The sequence below is a fragment of the Micromys minutus genome, assembly GCF_963924665.1.
Source record: "Micromys minutus genome assembly, chromosome: 9".
NCBI classification, from domain to species: Eukaryota; Metazoa; Chordata; class Mammalia; order Rodentia; family Muridae; genus Micromys; species Micromys minutus.
Genome location: NC_137978.1, coordinates 46,760,087 through 46,779,806, shown reverse-complemented (window position 1 = coordinate 46,779,806; position 19,720 = coordinate 46,760,087). Strand labels below are relative to the sequence as shown.

General features: G+C 43.7%; 1 protein-coding gene across 1 annotated transcript; it reads right to left on the bottom strand.

Moving 5' to 3' along the window:
- Nucleotides 1-1,451: 1,451 nt before the first annotated feature.
- DNAJC8 (DnaJ heat shock protein family (Hsp40) member C8) lies at nucleotides 1,452-18,667 on the bottom strand. Its single transcript, XM_080920839.1, has 9 exons — nucleotides 18,571-18,667; nucleotides 16,179-16,280; nucleotides 13,223-13,279; nucleotides 11,165-11,231; nucleotides 10,525-10,619; nucleotides 8,564-8,635; nucleotides 4,648-4,739; nucleotides 3,672-3,747; nucleotides 1,452-2,196 (listed from the first exon to the last, which is right to left on the bottom strand). Exons 1-9 carry the CDS (start codon nucleotides 18,646-18,648, stop codon nucleotides 2,074-2,076), a joined length of 762 nt encoding a protein of 253 aa, XP_080776965.1. The 5' UTR covers nucleotides 18,649-18,667; the 3' UTR covers nucleotides 1,452-2,073.
- Between the last annotated feature and the right edge of the window lie 1,053 nt (nucleotides 18,668-19,720).

Sequence of the window (19,720 nt, the reverse complement as noted above, 5' to 3'; positions counted from 1 at the left end):
CTAGAAAATACAATGTCTTTACTGAAACCTCACTGCCAGCCACCAGGGGTCACTGCTCCTGACCTAAAACAGTTGTGTCAGCCTCCCCTCCAGCTGTGTCAGTCACTGTCCTCCTCTCACTGACAAATTTCATCTCATTGGGAACTGGGGGTGTGCAGCCCACAGGAGCAAGGCTTATTCTGCCTGTTCCCCACTGCAGACTTCTGTCCACTAGAGGTGACCTCAGACCCATTTTTGAGACAAGCACATCTGGGGAAAACACTTCCTGGACTTAGCAGTTGTAAGGCCTGTAGACACAAGCTTCCTGCAACTGAGAGGACATACCCTCCTGGAACAGCAACAGGGCAGCCACTCCCTGGTGTCCCAGAGGCTGTCAATACCAGATGTAGGGGAACTAGCAGTTATTTCACCAGTGCCGAGGCTGTGCAACCCCTACAGAACATCACACTCTCCCGGAAGCACTCTGCCAAGCATAGAAGCAAAAGTCTCCAGAGTAGTGGGTCTGTGTCTTCCTCAGTCTAAACCTCAGCTGTGAGACATACAGTAGAGGTCCCCAAGTGTCTGACTTCCAATCAGCCTGTTTGTTGATGGGGTAAGCTAATTGCTATGGCTTATTGCTGGCATGGCCTTCTGAGAAGCAAGGTGGGCTGCCAGGTGGCTGAACAGAATCACTACCTCAAGTGTGAGCTCCTGTGTGCTGGAGGAGGTGCCACTCTGCCTGTCTGGAAAGCTCTGGGAGCTGCTCCCTGCCCAGGACACACAGCAGTTCTGCAATGACCACACATTTTCCTCCCTCTGCCTTGCTTTGGCGTTAGGAGTTACTGTAGCTCACGTGGTTTAGACATGCCCAGCTGCACCTGAAGAGTAGTGACATCAAGCCCCAGGCCCCACCCACAAGAAACAAACTGAAGATGTGCACACCTTGCCTTCTGTAGCCATCTCACCTGGCCATGTCACAGGCAGCACAACAGAATGCCCTCAGTCATTCATGCAGTCATTCCTCCCACAGGCAGAACATAGACTGTAAACCAGATGACTATACACACATTTCACCCTCAGAGTGAGCAGTGTCTTACTTTACAGATAAGACATTGACAACACCCACAGTGGACTGTATGGTGGCCACACACGACAGATCCGCAGAAGTGATTTCCTACAGTGAAATCAATCAATCAAAATGGAGCCCAGGGCCTCGTACAGTCAGCCTCTGCCATACTTGATGTTCCTGTACTTATCTTTGCTGTTTTAAATATTGAGCCTAGAACCTCACATATGCTAATCAAGCACTCTACCACAGCATATGTCCCCAGTCCTGTAGTCCCATTTTGCAGGTAAACAAGCTAAGGTTTAACAAATTAGTGCATCCAGCTGCAAGACACTTTCAGGGCTAGGCTACACAAGATAATGGACTTGCTTGCCCTGGAGTCACACCCAAGGAAGACAACATCAAAGGCGTGGGTATAAAAATTTATTATACGTAAAAGAATATTACCACTAATGAATGCAGACAAGCGAGGACACAATGGGACTGGCTGGAAGATGGCGAACTCTTTGGAAAGTGAACAGGTTTAAGTGGCTGGATCCTTGTGCCAAACACCACAGGGTGTCAGGGCAACAAGTAACTGCTGTGTGAGACCACAATGCCTCTCCTATTGGAGCAAGGGCCTCAAAGATGGCTTCCCAAGGTGGCCCAGGCTGATCTGGAGTTGGGGCAACATCACTGTAAGTAAGACATTTAATTGGAAGATTTCCACAAACTATACATGACCTTCGAGCCACCGCAATTCAAATATAAAACATTAAGTTACAAGCTGTGGGAAAAGAAGGCGGCGTGAGTCAGTAGCTCCTTCCAGTCCTGGTGGTTCCGTGGGTAAGGATGGGAGAAGGTTAGACCAAGTCCCTCCTCTCAATGTACAAAGAATTACTCTGATTGATATTAAGTTGTATTGAAAACAAAATAGACTAAAAAGCAATCGCTACTCTATGTTGGGGTGGAGGTGGAGAGATAATGAGTCCTTGAGGCAGGAGGAGGCGGGGAGGCTCTGGCCAGGGAGGCCCCACCACATCCGCTGCTCACTCCCGCTGCTCCATCTTGACTTTCGGTGGCCGCAGGAAGGTCCGATTCTTCTTCTCCTTCTTCCCCTTTGTATTTGCCTGGAAATTTCGCCAACTGTCCACTCGACCATCTCGACTTTCCTGAAAGAAAGGTCATTAACAGTCATTAAAGGTCAAAGTAAGGTCATTAATAAGCAAACGGGCTGAGCCTGTCCTGCCACCAACGTCCTCCCATAACCCAACCGTGACTAGCCCTCTGGAGCAGTCCAAGAGCAGAGCAGAAGTTCTCCCTCCTCAAGGACACAGAAAAGTTTCCCAGCACTCTCTCAAAGCAGCTTGGAAGAGGATGAGATAAATGAAGACACCCCGAGATAAATTCGCTGTGGATTCTGGGTGAGTGTTCCATGCATTGCTTCCCTGCTGAGCTACACTCTCAGCTGGCTTACTGCTTCTTGTTTGGTGTTTTGAAGACAACATTTCACTAGGTAGCCTTAACTGGGCTGGAGCTTACTATGTAGACCAGGCTGGCCTTGAACTCCCATCATGTCTGGCCCCTGGCTTATTTCTTCTAACCTTTAGAAAAAGCTGACTACAGTGTGCATTGGACAGACTGTATAGCAATGTGAGCTGACTAGTTTTTAACCACGGGAGCTAACTGGGAGCACAGCCATTCTTTCTTTACCTTGTTCCTGCTGCACATCTGACAACTTCAATGTCCTAAAACCAACTACTCTATGGCTACAAAGATCTCTACTGGGCTGAAGAGATAGCTCAGCAGTTAAGGGCACTGACTGCTATTCCAGAGGTCCTGAGTTCAAATCCCAGCAACCACATGGTAGCTCACAACCATCTGAAATGAGATCTGATGCCCTCTTCTGGTGTGTCTGAAGACAGCAGTAGTGTACTTATATATAATAAATGAATAAATAATTTAAAAAAATATCTCTACTTCATTATCAGATGGGTTACTCACTTCTTTCCCTTTCCAGAAAGCTGGACAGAAACAGAGCCAAAAATTACAGTTAACCAGGCTCTACCCTAACTTCTAATTCTTATAAAAGACCAAATGCAATCCACAACTTGGTCAAACACTTGAGCAATTACTCCAGTTCAAAAGCTACAAGGTGAGCTGGTAATGGTGCCTCAGGAGTGGCTGAGAGAAGATCAAGGGTTCAAGGACAGCCTAAACTACATAGTGACTTCCAAGATAACTTGGGCTATAAAGTAAGACTGTCTTAAAGCCAAAAAACAAAATGTCAGAAATCTCTCTGAAAAACCTGACTCCAGTGGTTTTTACGTTGTCTAACTATGTAGCCCTTAATCCCAATATTTGGGAAGTTGAAGGAGAAGGATCAGGTATTCCATGTTCAAGCCAGACTGGACTACAGGAGAACTTAGCTCAACCCTCACCTCCCACCTGTTTTCACAAATTGTCCTCAAGACTAAGTAGGGTCCTTCATGGTACCCGGAAGTCACTTGTGTTGTGACTTCTTGGTGGCTGGCTCTGACTGCTTCTCCAGTGCCTGCCCTCATCTGTACACCCCACTTTGGTCCACCCCAGGGAGTTCTGGAGCCCCAAGAATGACCCACCTCAGATCCTTGTCTCAAACACTCACCTCAAAGTTTTTCTGCCACTCTCTTTCTCGCTTGGCTTTTTCCTGGGCTTCAATCTCCTCTTCTCTCTGTCGCTTCCTAGGAGGGAAAGCAGAGCTGTCTTTGGTGCTCACAGGAGCTAAGGCACAGGTGCACAGGAGCACAGAGTCTCAGCTAGGGGAGGCCTCATCCTAAAACATGCAGATGACAAAACCCAACCCTAAAATGACATTTCATACAAACTCAACTAGCAAAGTCTAGTTATTCTAGTCAACAACAGAAAATGCAGAGGCCAAATGACCCCAGTATTTCCTTTGTTTGTTTGTTAGCTTCTCTGTGTTAAGTCAAGGCTGCCCTGACCAGGCTGGTCTCACACTCATAAGAGATCCACCTGCCCCTCTCAGGACTGAAGGCAAGTACCACCAAGCCTGGCTTCCTTTTGTTTTTGTTTTTTTTTTTTCTGAAACAGTGTCTCAAGTAATTCAAGCTGGCCTCAAACTTGCTATTTAGCCAAAAATAGTCTTGAGCTACTTTTTTCCCCTGCCTTCACCTCCCAAGTGTGAGGATCACTGGCAACCTCCACACTTTTGACAATCAAAGGAAATCATACTTGAGCAGAGTTACACGCTAAAGTTATTCCAGTACAGTCCTACCTACTCACCACATTACAGCTACAGGGTCCAGAAAAGATTCTGACCTCAAGAGCCTCAAAAACTCTACTCCATTCCAGAGAGGAAGAAAACACACTGCACTCCTCAATAGAAATAAACTCCCTACAGACAGGTGTAGTCTGTATTTCCCAAACGTCTACACTGTCTGACAGGCTCAGACAGCCTGGTCTCACGTATGCTAGGCAGGCACTGTACCACTGAGCAGTGTCGCTGCCTCTCCAGCTTATTCTCGTACATGCCCTGCTACCGGATTCATCATGAAATCCGCAAAGACCTCATGAGCGGATCTGTGCACTGAAATGGGGCTAAGAAACACAGAGATACACACCGCTCATGCATTTCTTTGGCTTCTCTCTCTTTCCTTTTAATCTCCAGCTCAGCAAACAGCTTCATGGTCTGTTTGTAGACTGCCTGTTTGAACTATAAGAAAATTAAGGACAAAAAAAAAAGTAAACATTTCACATCAACATTGACATCAAGCAATGACATTTAGAGCCCTAAAGATTACAACTGGGCAATGAACTGTCTGCAGGGAAAAGCCATTAACAATACCATCTCCTCAGAGACCTTTCCCCTCCTAGCCTGCAGATGCTGTTAAGACACACACACACTTATACTGCCACTTGGGATTTTAAAGGGTGCTGTTCTCCAAAACTCCAACTTCTACTCTTCCTTTTTATAAATACTTTATAATTTTGATTTAGTGGCTAGAATGAAGCTGAATCCTACACAGTGAATAGATGGGGACATACACATTACCCAAAACTACAATAGTGTCTTAATGGACAAAGCCACTAATCACATAGCTAGGTATGGCCCTGAGACTCAGAATTAAGTCAATGTACTTATCATATACAACACACAACATCCAGGATGCTCTTAGAAGTGGCATAGTTCTTACCCCTCCTATTTGTCACACGAAGGTGATGAGACACCCTGGACTAGGAAGATGGCAGCCACATCATTGTTGGCAAAGCCATAGAAGAGCCAAGACCTTGAAGGACACATGGTGCAAGCTTCCATGTCAGCAGCTACCCTCCTAGGCCTACTGAACAGGACAGACATGTTCTACCTTGTTCAAGCCATTTGTCTCTGTAGCCAGTTCACCTTACACAATACACTTTAAACAATACATTGATAGGAGCATATAACACAACATTCAATAGAAAATACAAAGACCAAAAGCCCTACTGGGTTTTACAGTATGGAGGATAAAACCCAAGGCCCCTCAAGTGAAACCTCTCCCACCATGTTTAACTCCCAGTCCAGCCAGAGCCTTTTAAGAAAGTATGTTACAGTTATTATCACAGATGTTGCTACTAGAACTTGTACAAATTAAAGAAAAGCAAGTAAAGATAAGCGGCCAGACCCCACCACAGTCACTACAAATCGAGGTCCTTGTCACCATTTTACTTCTTTGCTTTCAGTAACTTTGATGAGGTTTTGCTTAGGTCTTATTTGTCTGTTGTGGGTTGTTTTTTTTTTTTTTTTTTTTTTGGAGATAGAGTCTAACTATGTAGCCCAAGCTGGGGTCAAACTTAGGACAATCCCCTGCCTCAGCCTCCCAACTGCTAGATCATAGATGTGCACTACATTCATGAAGGCTTTTCTTTTTCTGACTTATGTCACTAACCTGGTGACTGACTGTGTCAGGAAGTCCACAGCCAGTGAATATGGTCAGCAGTTACTCTTCGAGGACTCTAGCACACTAAGGCAACAAGCAGTACCTGAGCGTGACTCTAGCCTCGGAATGAAGGCTTTTTTAAATGTATTCATTTTATACACATGAGTATATGGGTGCATTATGTATGTACTGCCCACAAAGGTAAGAAGGCATGGAATCCCATGGAATTATAGTTACAGAGAGTTGTGAATCATCATGTGGGTGCTGGGAACCACCCAGGTCCTCTGCAAGAGCAGTAAGTGCACTTTACTGCTGAACTATCTCTCCAGCCCCTTATTTCATTTTCATTTAAAAGATTTTAATTATGTATATATATGCATGGCTGCATAGATAGGTTTGTGCACATGTGAGTGTACATATCAAGTCCAGAGGAGAGTGTCAGATCCCTTGGAGCTACACATACAGACTGTGTGAGCTGCCATGTGGACACTGGGAACCACACTTAAGTCTTCTGCCTACGTAATACATGCTCCTTCCCAGGGAGCCACCTCTGTAGCACCGCCAACTACAAGTTTTTCAGAACAGAGATTGTGTTCTTATTTACCATGTTTTGCTCCCAAATTGAAAGTATTTTGAGTTACACATGAAAGCACAGGAAAAGGTGTCTATATAACAGGGTCATGTACTAAGATCAGAGGCACCAGGCAAAGAACAGAACATGGAGGAAAAGAGAAATGAAGGAGTCCCCAGCATTCTTTCGCTTCACATACTGTTGGCTGCTTCGAGATGCTCAGGAAGGACACCAACTGGGCAATATTTAATAAATATTTCATTATCTTTATGTATGTATGATGCACACATATGGATATGTATAAATGCATGTTTGCGTGTGAATGTACATGTATGTATGCAGGGGCACATGAGGGTAAATGTGGAGAACTGAAGATGACAGTAAGTATCTTCCGCAATTGCTCTCAACTATACTGAATAAGAAGTCTCTCACTGAACCTGGAGCCTATCACCTCCAGCTAGTCTAGCATTCCTCCAATGCTCTGGATTGCAGGCAGTCACCATGACCGCCGGTTTTGTTGGGATTTAGGGATATAAACTCTAATCCTCAGACCTACATGGCAAGCATTTGACCCAATTCCCCAGCAGAAAATATTTTAGTATCTTTAAAAGCACTAAATAGTGAAGTAAAGAGATGGTTCAGTGGTGAAGAGCACTGGCTGCTCTTCCAGGACATAGGTTCAGTTCCCAACACCCACATGGTGGCTAACAACCATCTGTAACTCCGTTCCCTGGAGACTGAATGCCCCCCTTTGGCCTTTGAAGGCACCAGGCATATATGTGGTACACATATATACATGCAGGCAAAACACCTATGCACATTTATTTTAAAAATAAGAAATAAATAAAAGCCATCTCCTTAGAACCCAACTTCTAAGTTCCTTTGTACAAGTATATGCTGGTGTATGTGAATGCATGTATATGTGTGTCTATCAGTGTGTGCTGGCTAGGTTTATGCCATCTTGACACAAGCCAGAATTATCTAAAAGGAGGGAACATCGGTTGAAAAAATTACCTCCATGAGACCTAACTGCATAGCATTTTCTTAAGTAGTGTTTGATGAAGCTGTTCCAAGCCCACTGTGGGTGGTGCCATCCTTGGGCTGGTGGTCTTGGGTTGTATAAAAAAGCTGGTTGAGCATCCCTCCATGGCCTCTGCTGATCAGTTTCTGCCCTCACTGTTTTTGATGTAGCTCTAGCTGTGCTAGAATTCATTATGTAGACCAGGCTGGCCTCAAAACCCAGAGAGATCTATCGGCCTCTACCGCCCAAGTGCTGGGATTAAAGGCAAGAACCTCCCATATCTGGTTTTCCCAAGTTTTTTATTTAATTAATGTGTGTGTGTGTGTGTGTGTGTGTGTGTGTGTGTGTGTGTGTGTGTAAAAGTGCCAGAAGAAGGCATGAGATCTCCTGGAGCTGCAGTTATTTATACAATGTTATGAACCTATGTGTACACTAGGAACCGAACCCACGTCCTCTGTAAAAACAGAAACCTCCCCAGCCCCAGCCTCCTTCACAAGTACCTGAGGTTCCTATGTATCTCAAAAGAAATGTAAAACCATAACATAAAAAAAAAATATATATATATATATATTACTTTGCATATGTGATTATAAAATCATTTAAGAAACAGTGATAGCAGGGTTTACCCTAAAGGCTGAGGGAGATGTTAGCGGATAAGAGTGCCTGCTGTCAAGCATGAGGCCCCAAGTGCGACTTCAGCTCTACACATGCCTGCAAGCCAGCACTGTAGGGAAGCACTGTAGGGAAGAGCACAATCAGTGGGGCTTGCTGGCCACCAACTGAGCCCTAGGCAGTTGAGTGAAAGACCCTGTCTGAAGAGACTAGGTAAAAAGTACTAGAGATACATCCTGTCTTCTGCACATGTGCACACACCATATATGTAACATATGCCCGGATGTAAGACAAACATGTCTACACACAGGGTGGATAAAAAAGGTAAACAAATATCGACCTACAAGTTTAAGGGAGGCCTTTTCTCTTTAATCCACCTGTCACACAGGATAAAGTGGTTTCCCACAGTAACTCACCAGTTCCGGATCATCTTCCTCTACATTTGTAGGCTTTCCTTCCTTCTTTAGTTGTTTTTTTCGCTCTTTAACCTAAGAAGAATTTTTTTTTCATCAAAGATGAGCATGCATCCTTTAAGAATAGCCACTGAGCTGTTTATATGTGGACCTTCCCATAAGGATAACACACTTCCATAGGCGTAGGAGATGAAGGCAAGAGCCTCCTCTGCACCATTAGTAATAATAACAGTAATAACAACAGCAATGGTTTTTGATATGTCAAAATCAACTAAGATTTGGAGCCTTGGGTCCTTTCTCTACCTCCATCTAAAATCCATTCTAGCCTGCACCCACAGCAAACACCAGGGAAAGGGCAACCAGCAGAGATGTCCCCAACTCATAAAGGCTGAGCCACAGCCAACAGCTTTCTTAACTTGTGGTCACATAGTTATAACAAAGAACACACACTTGCCAAGCTTTAGAAGAATCTATACAATGTATGGCATTTTAGGTATAAATCGTATTTCTAAAAGTGTATTCTTGATAGTTCCCACTGTGGAATTCGCGGAAACCATCATTTTCACGTGGCACTGATGGACATGCTCAATACTCTGGCCACTACTGAGCTTTAAAAAAAGAAAATTCACAAGAGACTGACACTACTCCCATCAGTGACCTATGAGAGTCGGCCATGTTCAGAAACATTTTACTGCCGCCTGATGGCCAGGAACTCTAAAGATGATTCTTTATAAGCAAAATACAGAGGAATGAAGAAATTGTCCTGTGCTCTTCTAATCTCTAACAGGACAGACCCTACAAGTGCAGTGTGCCATGAGACCAGCAGGACCCAGTTACAGCCCCTTGCTTTTCAAACTTTTCTTCCTCATCCTTATCTATAATGAATCGGTCTTTTTTGTTATTGCCTACAAAGTTCTGATTCAGATTCCAAATCTTTTCAAAACAAAGGTGGACTCCTGGTTCACTCTCCATTGAAATCACTCTTGACAAGGTCTTGAGATTCTTGCTCCAAGGGTTAAAAGAGAGGCTTTCTAACTGAGCACAGTGGTGCATGCCTACAATCCTAGCAACTGCACATAGAGAAAGACCAGGAATGCCAGGCCAACTGCTCTTAAATGGCTCAGCAGCTGCTCCTGCAAGGATCCAGGTTCAGTTCCCAGCACCCATGCAGTGACTCAGAACCATCCCATAAACTACCAGAGGTTCATGTCACCCTCTTCTGACTTCCCTTTGTACCACGTATGCCTATGGTCACATACATACATGCAGACAAAACATTCATACACATAAAACAAATCTGACAGACTTAAATCTGTTTCAGGTACACAGCAATTCAAGGCCAGCTTGAACTAATTATGACCCTCTTTCAAAATAATCCACCCCTGCTCCCCAAAAAAGTCTTTCTACCTGGATGCAATGGCATACAACCCATAATTCCATGGCTCAGAAGGTAAAGCGGGAGAATTAAAAAGTCAAGGGCAGAGCAGGCAATACTGCCCTGCAACCCCAGCAAGACCCCATTTTAAACAAACAAAAAAGGTTGTAACTTAGTTTGTTCAACCGAGTCTTCAGACTGCTGTCACTAATCTGGACATTCACTCAGAGCTCCCTGACGGCCTTTCTCCTTTCTAAATCCTTCAACAAAAGTACAAGCAGGGAGTCAACAGGCTCAGAGCACCTCCACTTCTGCACTGAGGGAGGATGACACCTCTGCTGGAGAACAAAAGTGCTATCAGCACCACACAGGACTGGTAGGGCAGGTGGGAGTGGCAATGTCCTAGCCACCTCACCCTGAGCTCTCCTCTCAGGAAAGAATGCTAGCTTTTGGCACCATTCCCGAGCACCACAGCTAAATGGTAGAGAATGACCAGTGGTCTGCACTGCTAGGTTGCACAAACCCTTCTACATGGTGCCCCAGGCTTTCTGTCACTTCCTGTAAACACAGCAGCACTAGAGATACTTACAGTGTGTTCCACGTATTCTTTTCCTGCCTGAATTACATCCAGGGCCCTCTTCTTTTGTTCCTGATCCAGTAGCAACTTGTAAGCTTTGTCCACAGCTAATGCAAAACATTGAAGTTAACTGTTTCTGCAAATACCCTCTCAAAAGTCTGAGCTATACTCAGCAGTGTAAATGGACTTGCACTGTCTAAAAATTTAACCTACTTTGTTAAATTATTTACCTTTGTTAAACCCACTTTTAAAAAAAGAAAAAAAGGCATACAGCCATAGCAATGACCTTGAAAGTCTTAGAAAAAAAATCATTAAATATACCCTCAAAGCTAAATCAACCACAACTAGATTTAACATTGATATAGTATTTCCCACTTATGTTTAGCAAAGAAAAAAGAAGCTATGTAATAAAAGTATACTGGCAGACAAAGAAGTTTTAACATAGCAAGGTTAAGGTGCACTTTCTTTGCATTGCTGGGTATTGGACCCAGGGCCTCAAGCATGCTAGGCAAGCACTGAGCTACATACCCAGCCCCCAAGGAAGCAATCTGCTTACATGGCTGCTTTAATGAAAGTCACAGCTTTTCCATAACCAGTTATTCCTTAGCATCGACAACATATATTACTCAAATGTAGGTAAATGTACAAATACCTTCAAAAGCCTTCTGTGCTCTGTCAGCATCGTCCTGGTTTTTGTCAGGATGCACCAAGATGGACAGCTGCACAGAAGAGAGAAATCAGGTTCATCAGCGGTTCATGGATGTGATCACACCATTAGTGAATAAGTAAAACATGAACTTTTTATAAGAAGACCTCCACAGATGTATCCTTTCAGACATTTACAAGACTGATTCCTGACTCGATACCACTGGTGGGAGAGAAACTACATGGAGCAAAAAAACAATTTTGGGAAATAGAAACCTACTCTTAATCCTGGAAGTCCCAGACCCACAGTCCCGATTTGTGATTCTAACCTCAGTCACATGCTAGCTTTGTAACCCTGAGCAACTCAGCCCATCTCCATCTCACTTCCTGTTCTACCCCTGGAAAGACACAAAGTACCTACATCTAAATAGTTTGCTGTGTGGGCAAAATGACCTGTGCAAGTAATTAGCATAAACTGAATATGGAGACCTATTCTCAAAACCTCAGCACAGAGGAGGATGGACAGTGATTAACATTAAAGTATCAAAACAGCCATTAAAGCCTCCTGTATGTGATACCTCGTTTAACTATTTGGACACATTTACCAGATGAAGTAAAATAGACACAGAAAAGCCCAAAGCACTTGTTCAAGTGCAGAGCTTTTAAGTAAGAGAATAGATTAAAACTAAAGTTATATGTTCTCTTAACTATGAAGCCATTAATGAATCACTAGGAAGTTGTAACTCATGTTTGTTGACTCTGGAAAAGTTTAATGACTAAAAAATGTTCATTATATTGGGAACAACTGCTAACAGACTGTATTGGAAAACAAGACTTTGGGAAGAGGAAAGGATGGGATGCTAAGTTTAAGCACAGATTAGAGCGCAGGAAGAATAAAGCTATAAAGTTATATAATGGGAAATGACTGAGCAGGCAAAAACAAAAAACATCTTAGCTTAATATAGCATGTGGGAGCTCAGAGGTAACTATGAGTCAGCAATGTGGAAATCCGCCTCGCTAGAGGGAGCACTGGGTATTACAACCAGTAAAACTGTTGTTCAGAATCGGAGTGAGGCAGCACTGGCCAGGTCCCACTCACACGTGAAAAGCATGATGACATAGAAAACATAGAAGGTAAAAAAAACACTGGTAAGAATCAGAGACCAGAGAGATACTTTCCTGAAGAAATTTCAAAAAGCACTTGCTACATTAAGCCAGGTAATTTACTTTTTAGAAACGTCTTACATTTATTGGGATGGGGGGTGTGAACACATGCCATGGCAAGTATGTGGAGATCAGAGGACAATTTGCTAGAGTCAGCTCTCTCCTGCTACCATGTGGGTCCCTGGGATTAAACTCAGGTGGTCAGGCTTGGCAGCAGAGACTTTTACCTGCTGAGCCATCTCACTAACCTAAGCAAGGTATTTCTTGAGTATGTATTTACAGCCATTTGCAAGACATAAAGTTACTGAGTGGGTTAGGTGTATGGTATGTGCATGTCATCCTAGCTACTTAAAGGTTATGGTAGAGCATTCATATAAGCCAGAGTGTTTGAGGACAGTCTGACAACATGAGATCCTACCTCAAATAAAAATAACTCTATAGATACCCTATTTGGATATAAAAATCATTATATCCACAAAAAACTTTTACATTATTTAACATTTTATATTACTATACATATGTATAGTATAGTATACTATAGTATAGTATAGTATACTGTAAGGTTATGACAACAGTTATCTAGCCTTAATTTGAAAAAGAATGTGGGGTTAATTCTAGCCCAAAAGTATCTAGTCCTCAAAAACTCAATCTAGGGTGTAGTTGAATTGACAGAGAGCTTGTCTTGGTATACATGAAGACCTGGGTTCAATACTCAGCACCACATAAACCAGGTGTGGCCAGGCTTACAGTTCCAGAACTAAGGCAGTAAAATCAGGAGGATCCAAGGTTCAAGATCACCCTTAATCAGTAAAGAGTTCTAGGCAAGTCTAAGCTGCATAAGACCCCATCTAGAAGTAACAAACAGGAAGCTCAAACTCTAATGAGAGCAACTGCATCGTACCTGGCGAAATCTCTTTTTTATTTCTTCATCTGTCACTTCAGGATCTATCTGAAGAACCTGGAAGAACCAAGATCAAAACTGTAAAGCTGGGCATGGCTGCCCATATGTCATCTCAATCCTAGGGAAACAGAGGCAGAAAGATGGTAAGCATGGGGCAAGTCTTGGTTACAAGCAGCATAATCTCAAAACAAACAAAAACAGAAAACTAGGGATGGGGAGTAGAATCCTACCACATCAGATCAGAAAGTCAAGACAAGACCATCCTTGACTATGTAACAAATTCAATGCCCATCTTGAGACATGAGACATTGTCTCAAACAAACAAACCCAGGAGGGGAGAGAATCTGTGTAAGTGCCTGTGTAAGTATGTATCTGTATCCACCTCCTTACATGCCTTCTGTCACAATTTGGACAGTAGAATTAATTCCATTAAGTAAAACCAAGTGAAGTACTATACACTCAATCTCATAGTCCAGAACAGAGTGTCAGAGCACAGAGCTCATCTGGGACAAAGAAGAGAGTCCACCCAAGAAGTAGTATTTAATCAAAGTGCTAGAGCCCATGCTAGGTGAAAATGGCATCCACACAAAACAGCAGCTCGACATGGAGTGCCAAGAAAGAGTGAGGAAGGCAAGCCCCAAGTCAGGCTGCCAAGCAGATTCTGTCAGAACCTAAGTGGGGTAAAGATATGAACTGGGCTCAGCACAGTGGTTCACACCTATAATCCCAGTATTTAGGAAGTTGAGACAAAACTGTCAACTATAGGCTGCCCTAAGCTAGAAAGAGATTCTGACTATAAAAATAAAAAGGGGCTGAGAGATGGCCTAGAGGTTAAGATTGTGCACTGCTCTGAACAAGAGCTCAGCTCCCAGCCACTTGTAATCCAACTCCAGGAAAACGAAACAGGTCTGGGCCACTGTGCACTCTCTCACCCACTCATGCGCAGACCCACACACAGACATGCACACATTAGTTTAAATAAAAATAGTGGCTGGAAAAAATGTATTTGTATACTTTTATGCAAAAATGCTGAAAATTTGTACATTTATCTTTGTTTTTTAAAATAAAGTAAAAAAAAATAGTGGCTGGAGAAATGGTCAGTGATTGAGAATACTGTTGCTCTTGCAGAGGACCCAAATTTGGTTACCAACTCCCATCTTGGATGGCTCACAACTACCTGTACCCCCAGGGAATCCAACATATCTGGTCCCCATATGCACCTGGACCAATGAACACAAATCTACACAAATTCACATAATTTAAACAGAGAGAGAGTGAGTGAGTGTGTGTGTGTATAAAAATAAACTTTAGGCAGGCATAGTGACCCATCCCTTTAGTCCCAGAATTCAGGAGGTAGAGACAGGAGGATCTCTGTGAATTTGAGGCCAGCATGTTCTACAAAGCAAGTTTCAGGACAGTCAGGGTTACACAAAGAAACCCTGTCTTGAAAAACAAACAAAAAAGCCCAAATCAAAACAAACAAAAAACCAAGGGTCAGTCTAGTATGCACAATGGTAAAATGCTTAAGTAATATCTGAAGCCCTTTGAGTTTGATTCCCAGTATCAAAGATTGGGGGGGGAGGACTCAGTGGTTAAGTGCACCCACTGGACAGTCAGTGCCCACACAGTGGGTAACATTCCCCAGAACTCCAGGTCTGGCACCTCTTTTAGATTCTAGGCAAGTACACGGTGTACATATACACATGTAGACAAAGTACACACATACATTAAAATTTAAAAATAATAACCAGTGTATTTGGAGGGTTAAAGGAGCAGACCTAATATAGAGCCACTGAGGGGGGGCAACAGAATCTGTCTGCCACCCTATGTTGGAGAAAAAAAGGAAGACATGCAGCCAGATCACTGCGATTTGATGTAAATGACTTCTGGCTTTTTATCACAGGAGAAAGAACAGTGATTAGTGTTGAGAAGAAATGTTCAGAGCCAGGTGCAGTGGGTGTTGCACACTCTACTCCTGACACTCAGGAAGGTGAGGTGGGAGGACTAGGCTAAGCCACTCTGGGCTACATTAGAGATATGTTCAAAAACACAAAGGACATTCATTATCTTCTCTAAAAATCTCCTAGTCTTAGTTCTGTTTTTACTGAATATCTGGCATTTTTTTAATCTTCCGGTAACAAAAAAGTTTTAACAAAGTTTTGCTTTGTTTTGTTGTTGTTGTTTTTAAGCAAGGTCTTGCTGGAGCCCAGGGCAGGCCCAAATCTTGCTATGTAGACCAGGTTGGCCTCATATTCCTGCCTCTGCCTCTCAAGTGCACAGAGAATTACATACCTGACATTACATTTTTTAAGTTCAAGGACCATAAATTTATCAGGCCAGCTATACCCCCCTGCCAATAATCCTTGTCTAATTGGGCTACTAAAGATGGGAGAACATTTAACAGGATGAAGTTTATCTCATTTAACTTTTTTTTACAAGTTGTCTAACAAGTCTACTCACAATAAAATCATTCAACCTCAAAGACAACTTACCCACCACAAAAATTCCACCATTTTCCCGTTTTTCATTCCCAACCAATAGAACTCGGGACGTATACCATAACATAAGTCTGCTCTCAAGCAAGGTTGGACGTATAACCCCCAGCACTTAAGAGGCTGAGGAAGAACTACAGAGTCAGAGCCCAAGGCCAACCTGGGATATAGAGTGAGCCCCAGGCCATAATGATCTACAGTAACATCCTGTTTCAAAAATAGCTAGCCAGGTGTGCTGGTTCATTTCCACAATCTCAGCATTTGGGTGGTTGAGGCAGAGAGAACCTAGAGTTCAAAGTCAACCTTGAATACATGAGACTGTCTCAAAACAAACAAGCCTGCATACGTGTAGATATGAAAAGCTACCAACCACGGATGCTACAGCAACAATAATGAGCTCGTACAGGACTGTCTGCACATTAGAAAAGCTCTCCCACGAGACTCTAGAGTAACAATCTGCTCACCTCAAATGGGTTCAGATTAAAGTAAGAGGAACCAGGACGAGTCAATCTTTCAATCTGATTTTTGGACGTTAGAACTGAATCTCTCTTCTCTATTTGTTTCACCTAAAAGTAAAAGAATTGGTAATTCCATTAGTAAAAATAGTAAGCTGAATGTCTACGTTAACATAACACTAATATGCTCAGCGTACAACTATTCATATCTACCAGTGAAAGACACTTTGCTAAACTGAGGAATGATTGCAGCAGTGTAACTATTTCACAATGATATTTCAGATCACCACCATCCACATAAAAGCTAAGCATGGGCACATGCACCTACAACCCCAGAGCTAAGGAAGGGAAATACAGGCATATCCCCTAAAGCTCACTGGATAGCACCAGGTTCAGTGACAGATCTTGTCTCAAAAAATAACATAAACTGTCAAAGACACATGACAATGACCTCTGTGCCCACTTGTGCACACACATGTCCACTACATGCAATTTTAAAAATTTATGTCACCAATTCTACTTCACAGGTATTAGCATCATCCCCATTTTTTAAAAAATATTTTTGTTTTGTTTTATGCATATGAATGCTCTATCTGCATGAATACTTACAGCCCAAAAAATGACATCAGATCACATTACAGATGGTTGTGAGCCACCATGTGGTTGCTGGGAAATAAACTCTGGACCTCTGCAAGAGCAGCTCTTAATAGCTGAGCCATCTCTTCAGCCCCCATTATCCCTATTTTACACACAGGAAAATGTTGGCTTACAGAGACTGAGGTTTCCAATTTTGAGAAATTTACGCTAACAGTTTGAATCACAATCAGGTGTCAAGAGGATTCCCAGATAATAAACACAAGCTACCTTTCATTTTGAAAGGAAAAATGCAATTACACTGAACCACGACCTACAAGCAGCATCCAACACCATTATGAAGGGCTCAGAGGTGGCTCAGTTGGTGGAGTGCTTGCCTAGCGTGCATAAAACCCCCAGGTTTGATCCTTGGCAAAAGAAAGCAGCTGGGTGTGGTGGCTAATTCCTATACATGAACATTTGGGAGGCTGAAGCAGGAAAATGACCCCTAGTTCCAAGCAGCCTACACTGTAAAGTGAGTATGCACACCTAAGCTTCATTGAGAACTTGTCGTAGGAATAAAAAGACAAGCTGGGTAATGGAGGGAACCATCTTAGGCAGATGCAGAACAGTGGTCTCTGTGAGTTCAAGGCAAGCCTGGTCTACAGACAGAACACCGAGACAGCTAGGGTTACACACAGGGAGCCTCTTGTCTCAAAAAGCCAAAAATAAATTTTAAAAAATATAATAAAAAGACAAAAAGGGATATAGAGTGCGTGCTGATTCCCAATGTTAAACTTTGAAGAACAGGCATTCTTCCTCTGCTTCCGGGCCTCAAGATGTGAACTGCTCTGCCTCCATTTTCCACCAAGATGGACTGAAATTTCTCAAACAGTGAGCAAAGTATGCCAACACTGTGAAGAAAAGAAATATTTTGTAAAGTAACAAATATTCTTATAAGCACAAGAGATAATGGCTCTAGTCCCAGCACTTTGGAGGCTAAAGCAGGAGGGTCCAACCTGGGCTACCAGGAAGTACTTAACTCAAAAACGACTGCCTTGCTTCTACTTTATAATTTTCAAGCTGCTTTCTTATACATCAAATCCTTTAATCGTCGTGAAAACTCTTACAATTCTAACTTACAAGTGTAGGACCTGATGTCTTGAAAGATTTCAACAGCAGTTAGGCTGTTCTTGCCTTGCAAGAATTCAATGTGAGGGCCTCTGACGCCACAACCTACTTTTACTCAGTTTACCCATGCTTATGCGAAACATCCACCAGGCATTAGGCACTGGCAATGTAAAGTCAACAAGGCTCAGAATAAGTTCACGCCTGTCCTACCTAACACCAAGTATTTATGCACCCTCTTAGGGTTCGTCCTGTTAAGGATGGAGGGGGGGGGTGTCACATAACGCATTCTTGTCACGATGAACAGTGCTCAGCACTGATGAACCGCAGAAATCGCCACTCACACAATTCATGGCAGAGGAGTGGAAAAAAGCCTCCCTCCTGTTTACAAATAAAAAGTAGGTGCGCCGCAGCTCGGTCTCCGCCAGCCGGAGACTCCACAGCCAGAAGGCTACATCGCGCGACAAGCAGGTCGCCTGCCCCTCTCCGGGTCTGAGTCCACAGGCCCAGCCGCCCCGCCGCGTTCCGGGGACCTCAGCAGCCACAGTGGCGGTCGCGCACGCACTCCGCAGCCGGTCCGCAGTCCCCAGGCCAGGCGGTGCGGGCCAACGGTCCCGGGAGGCGTCCCGCCGACCCTGGCCGCGGTGGACGGAGCCGGAGCGCGGTCGCCCTGAGGCCACCATCCTTACTCCGGGCTCACCTCACTGTAGAAGGTCATAAATGCCTCCTCTGTGCTGCCTCCGCCGCCAGAAGCACCACTCTCTCCCGAAGCCGCCATTTTCCCGGCTAGTCCCCACGTGACCGTTCTGCGCAAGCGCAGCTTCACGTGACCATCCAAGCCCGCCTTCCAGGACTCGCCTCTGGCGGCCAGCTGTACTTAAAGGGCTCGAGACCTTTTCGGTTTTGGTTTGTCAGAGTTAAGGTTTCTCTGTGTTGCCCTGGTTGTCCTGGAATTCACCACATACACCAGGGAGGCCTCGAATTCAGAGATCTATCTGCCTCTGCCTCCTGAATGCTGAGATTAAAGATGTACATGGGCTTCCTAAAAATACTAAAGTGGGTCTGGAGAGATGACTCAGTGGTTAAGAGCACTGACTGCTCTTCCAAAGGCCCTGAGTTCAAATCCCAGCAACCATATGGTGGCTCACAACCATCTGTAATGAGATCTGATGCTCTCTTTAGGTGTGTCTGAAGACAGCTACAGTGTACTCATAAAATAAACAAAACTTTAAGAAAGTAAAGGACCTTAGAGATGGCTTAGCCCCCAAACCTGACAACTTAAGTTCAACCCCAAGACCGACCCAGAGAGTGGGAAAAAAAGACTCCCAAAAGTTGCCTTCTGACTTCACACGTATGCCTTAGTCACCGGATGCCGACCACACACACTGTTCTTTTTGTTTTATTTTTGAGACAGGGTCTTTCTACATAGGCCTGACTGCTGGAACCTAAGATACAGACTAGGCTGGCTTTGCACTCACTGAGATCTGCCTGCCTCATTTGGGACCAGCCTAGTCTACAAGAGTAAGTTCCAGGACAGCCAGGCCTGTGAAGAAAAACCTGTCTCAAAAACAAACAAAAAACAAAAACAAAATTTACTGCATTTTATGGTGGCACCAAATTCCACAAAAGTATGTCTCTGCAATGATTTGTTGTCTTTGGTAGCTCAACATTTGATTGCGAAACAGTATTATGAAGCTGGGCACATGCCTGTAACCCCAACATGTGGGAGGGAGAGTCAGAAAGATGAGGAACCACAGTTCTCTTCCCTGGGAGTTTGAGGCCATCCTGAGTTACACCAGATCTCATCTAGGGAGGGAGGGACAAAGTGGGATGGAGGGTATTATGAACTT

Bases quoted from the DNA above. Each gene is read 5' to 3' on its own strand.
- DNAJC8 (XM_080920839.1), bottom strand. From the start codon at position 18,648: ATGGCGGCTTCGGGAGAGAGTGGTGCTTCTGGCGGCGGAGGCAGCACA. The intron at 16,281-18,570 runs GTGAGCCCGGAG...TTTTACTTTTAG, and splicing joins TTATGACCTTCTACAGTGAG to GTGAAACAAATAGAGAAGAG. The intron at 4,740-8,563 runs GTGAGTTACTGT...ATTTTCTTATAG, and splicing joins AGGAAGATGATCCGGAACTG to TTCAAACAGGCAGTCTACAA.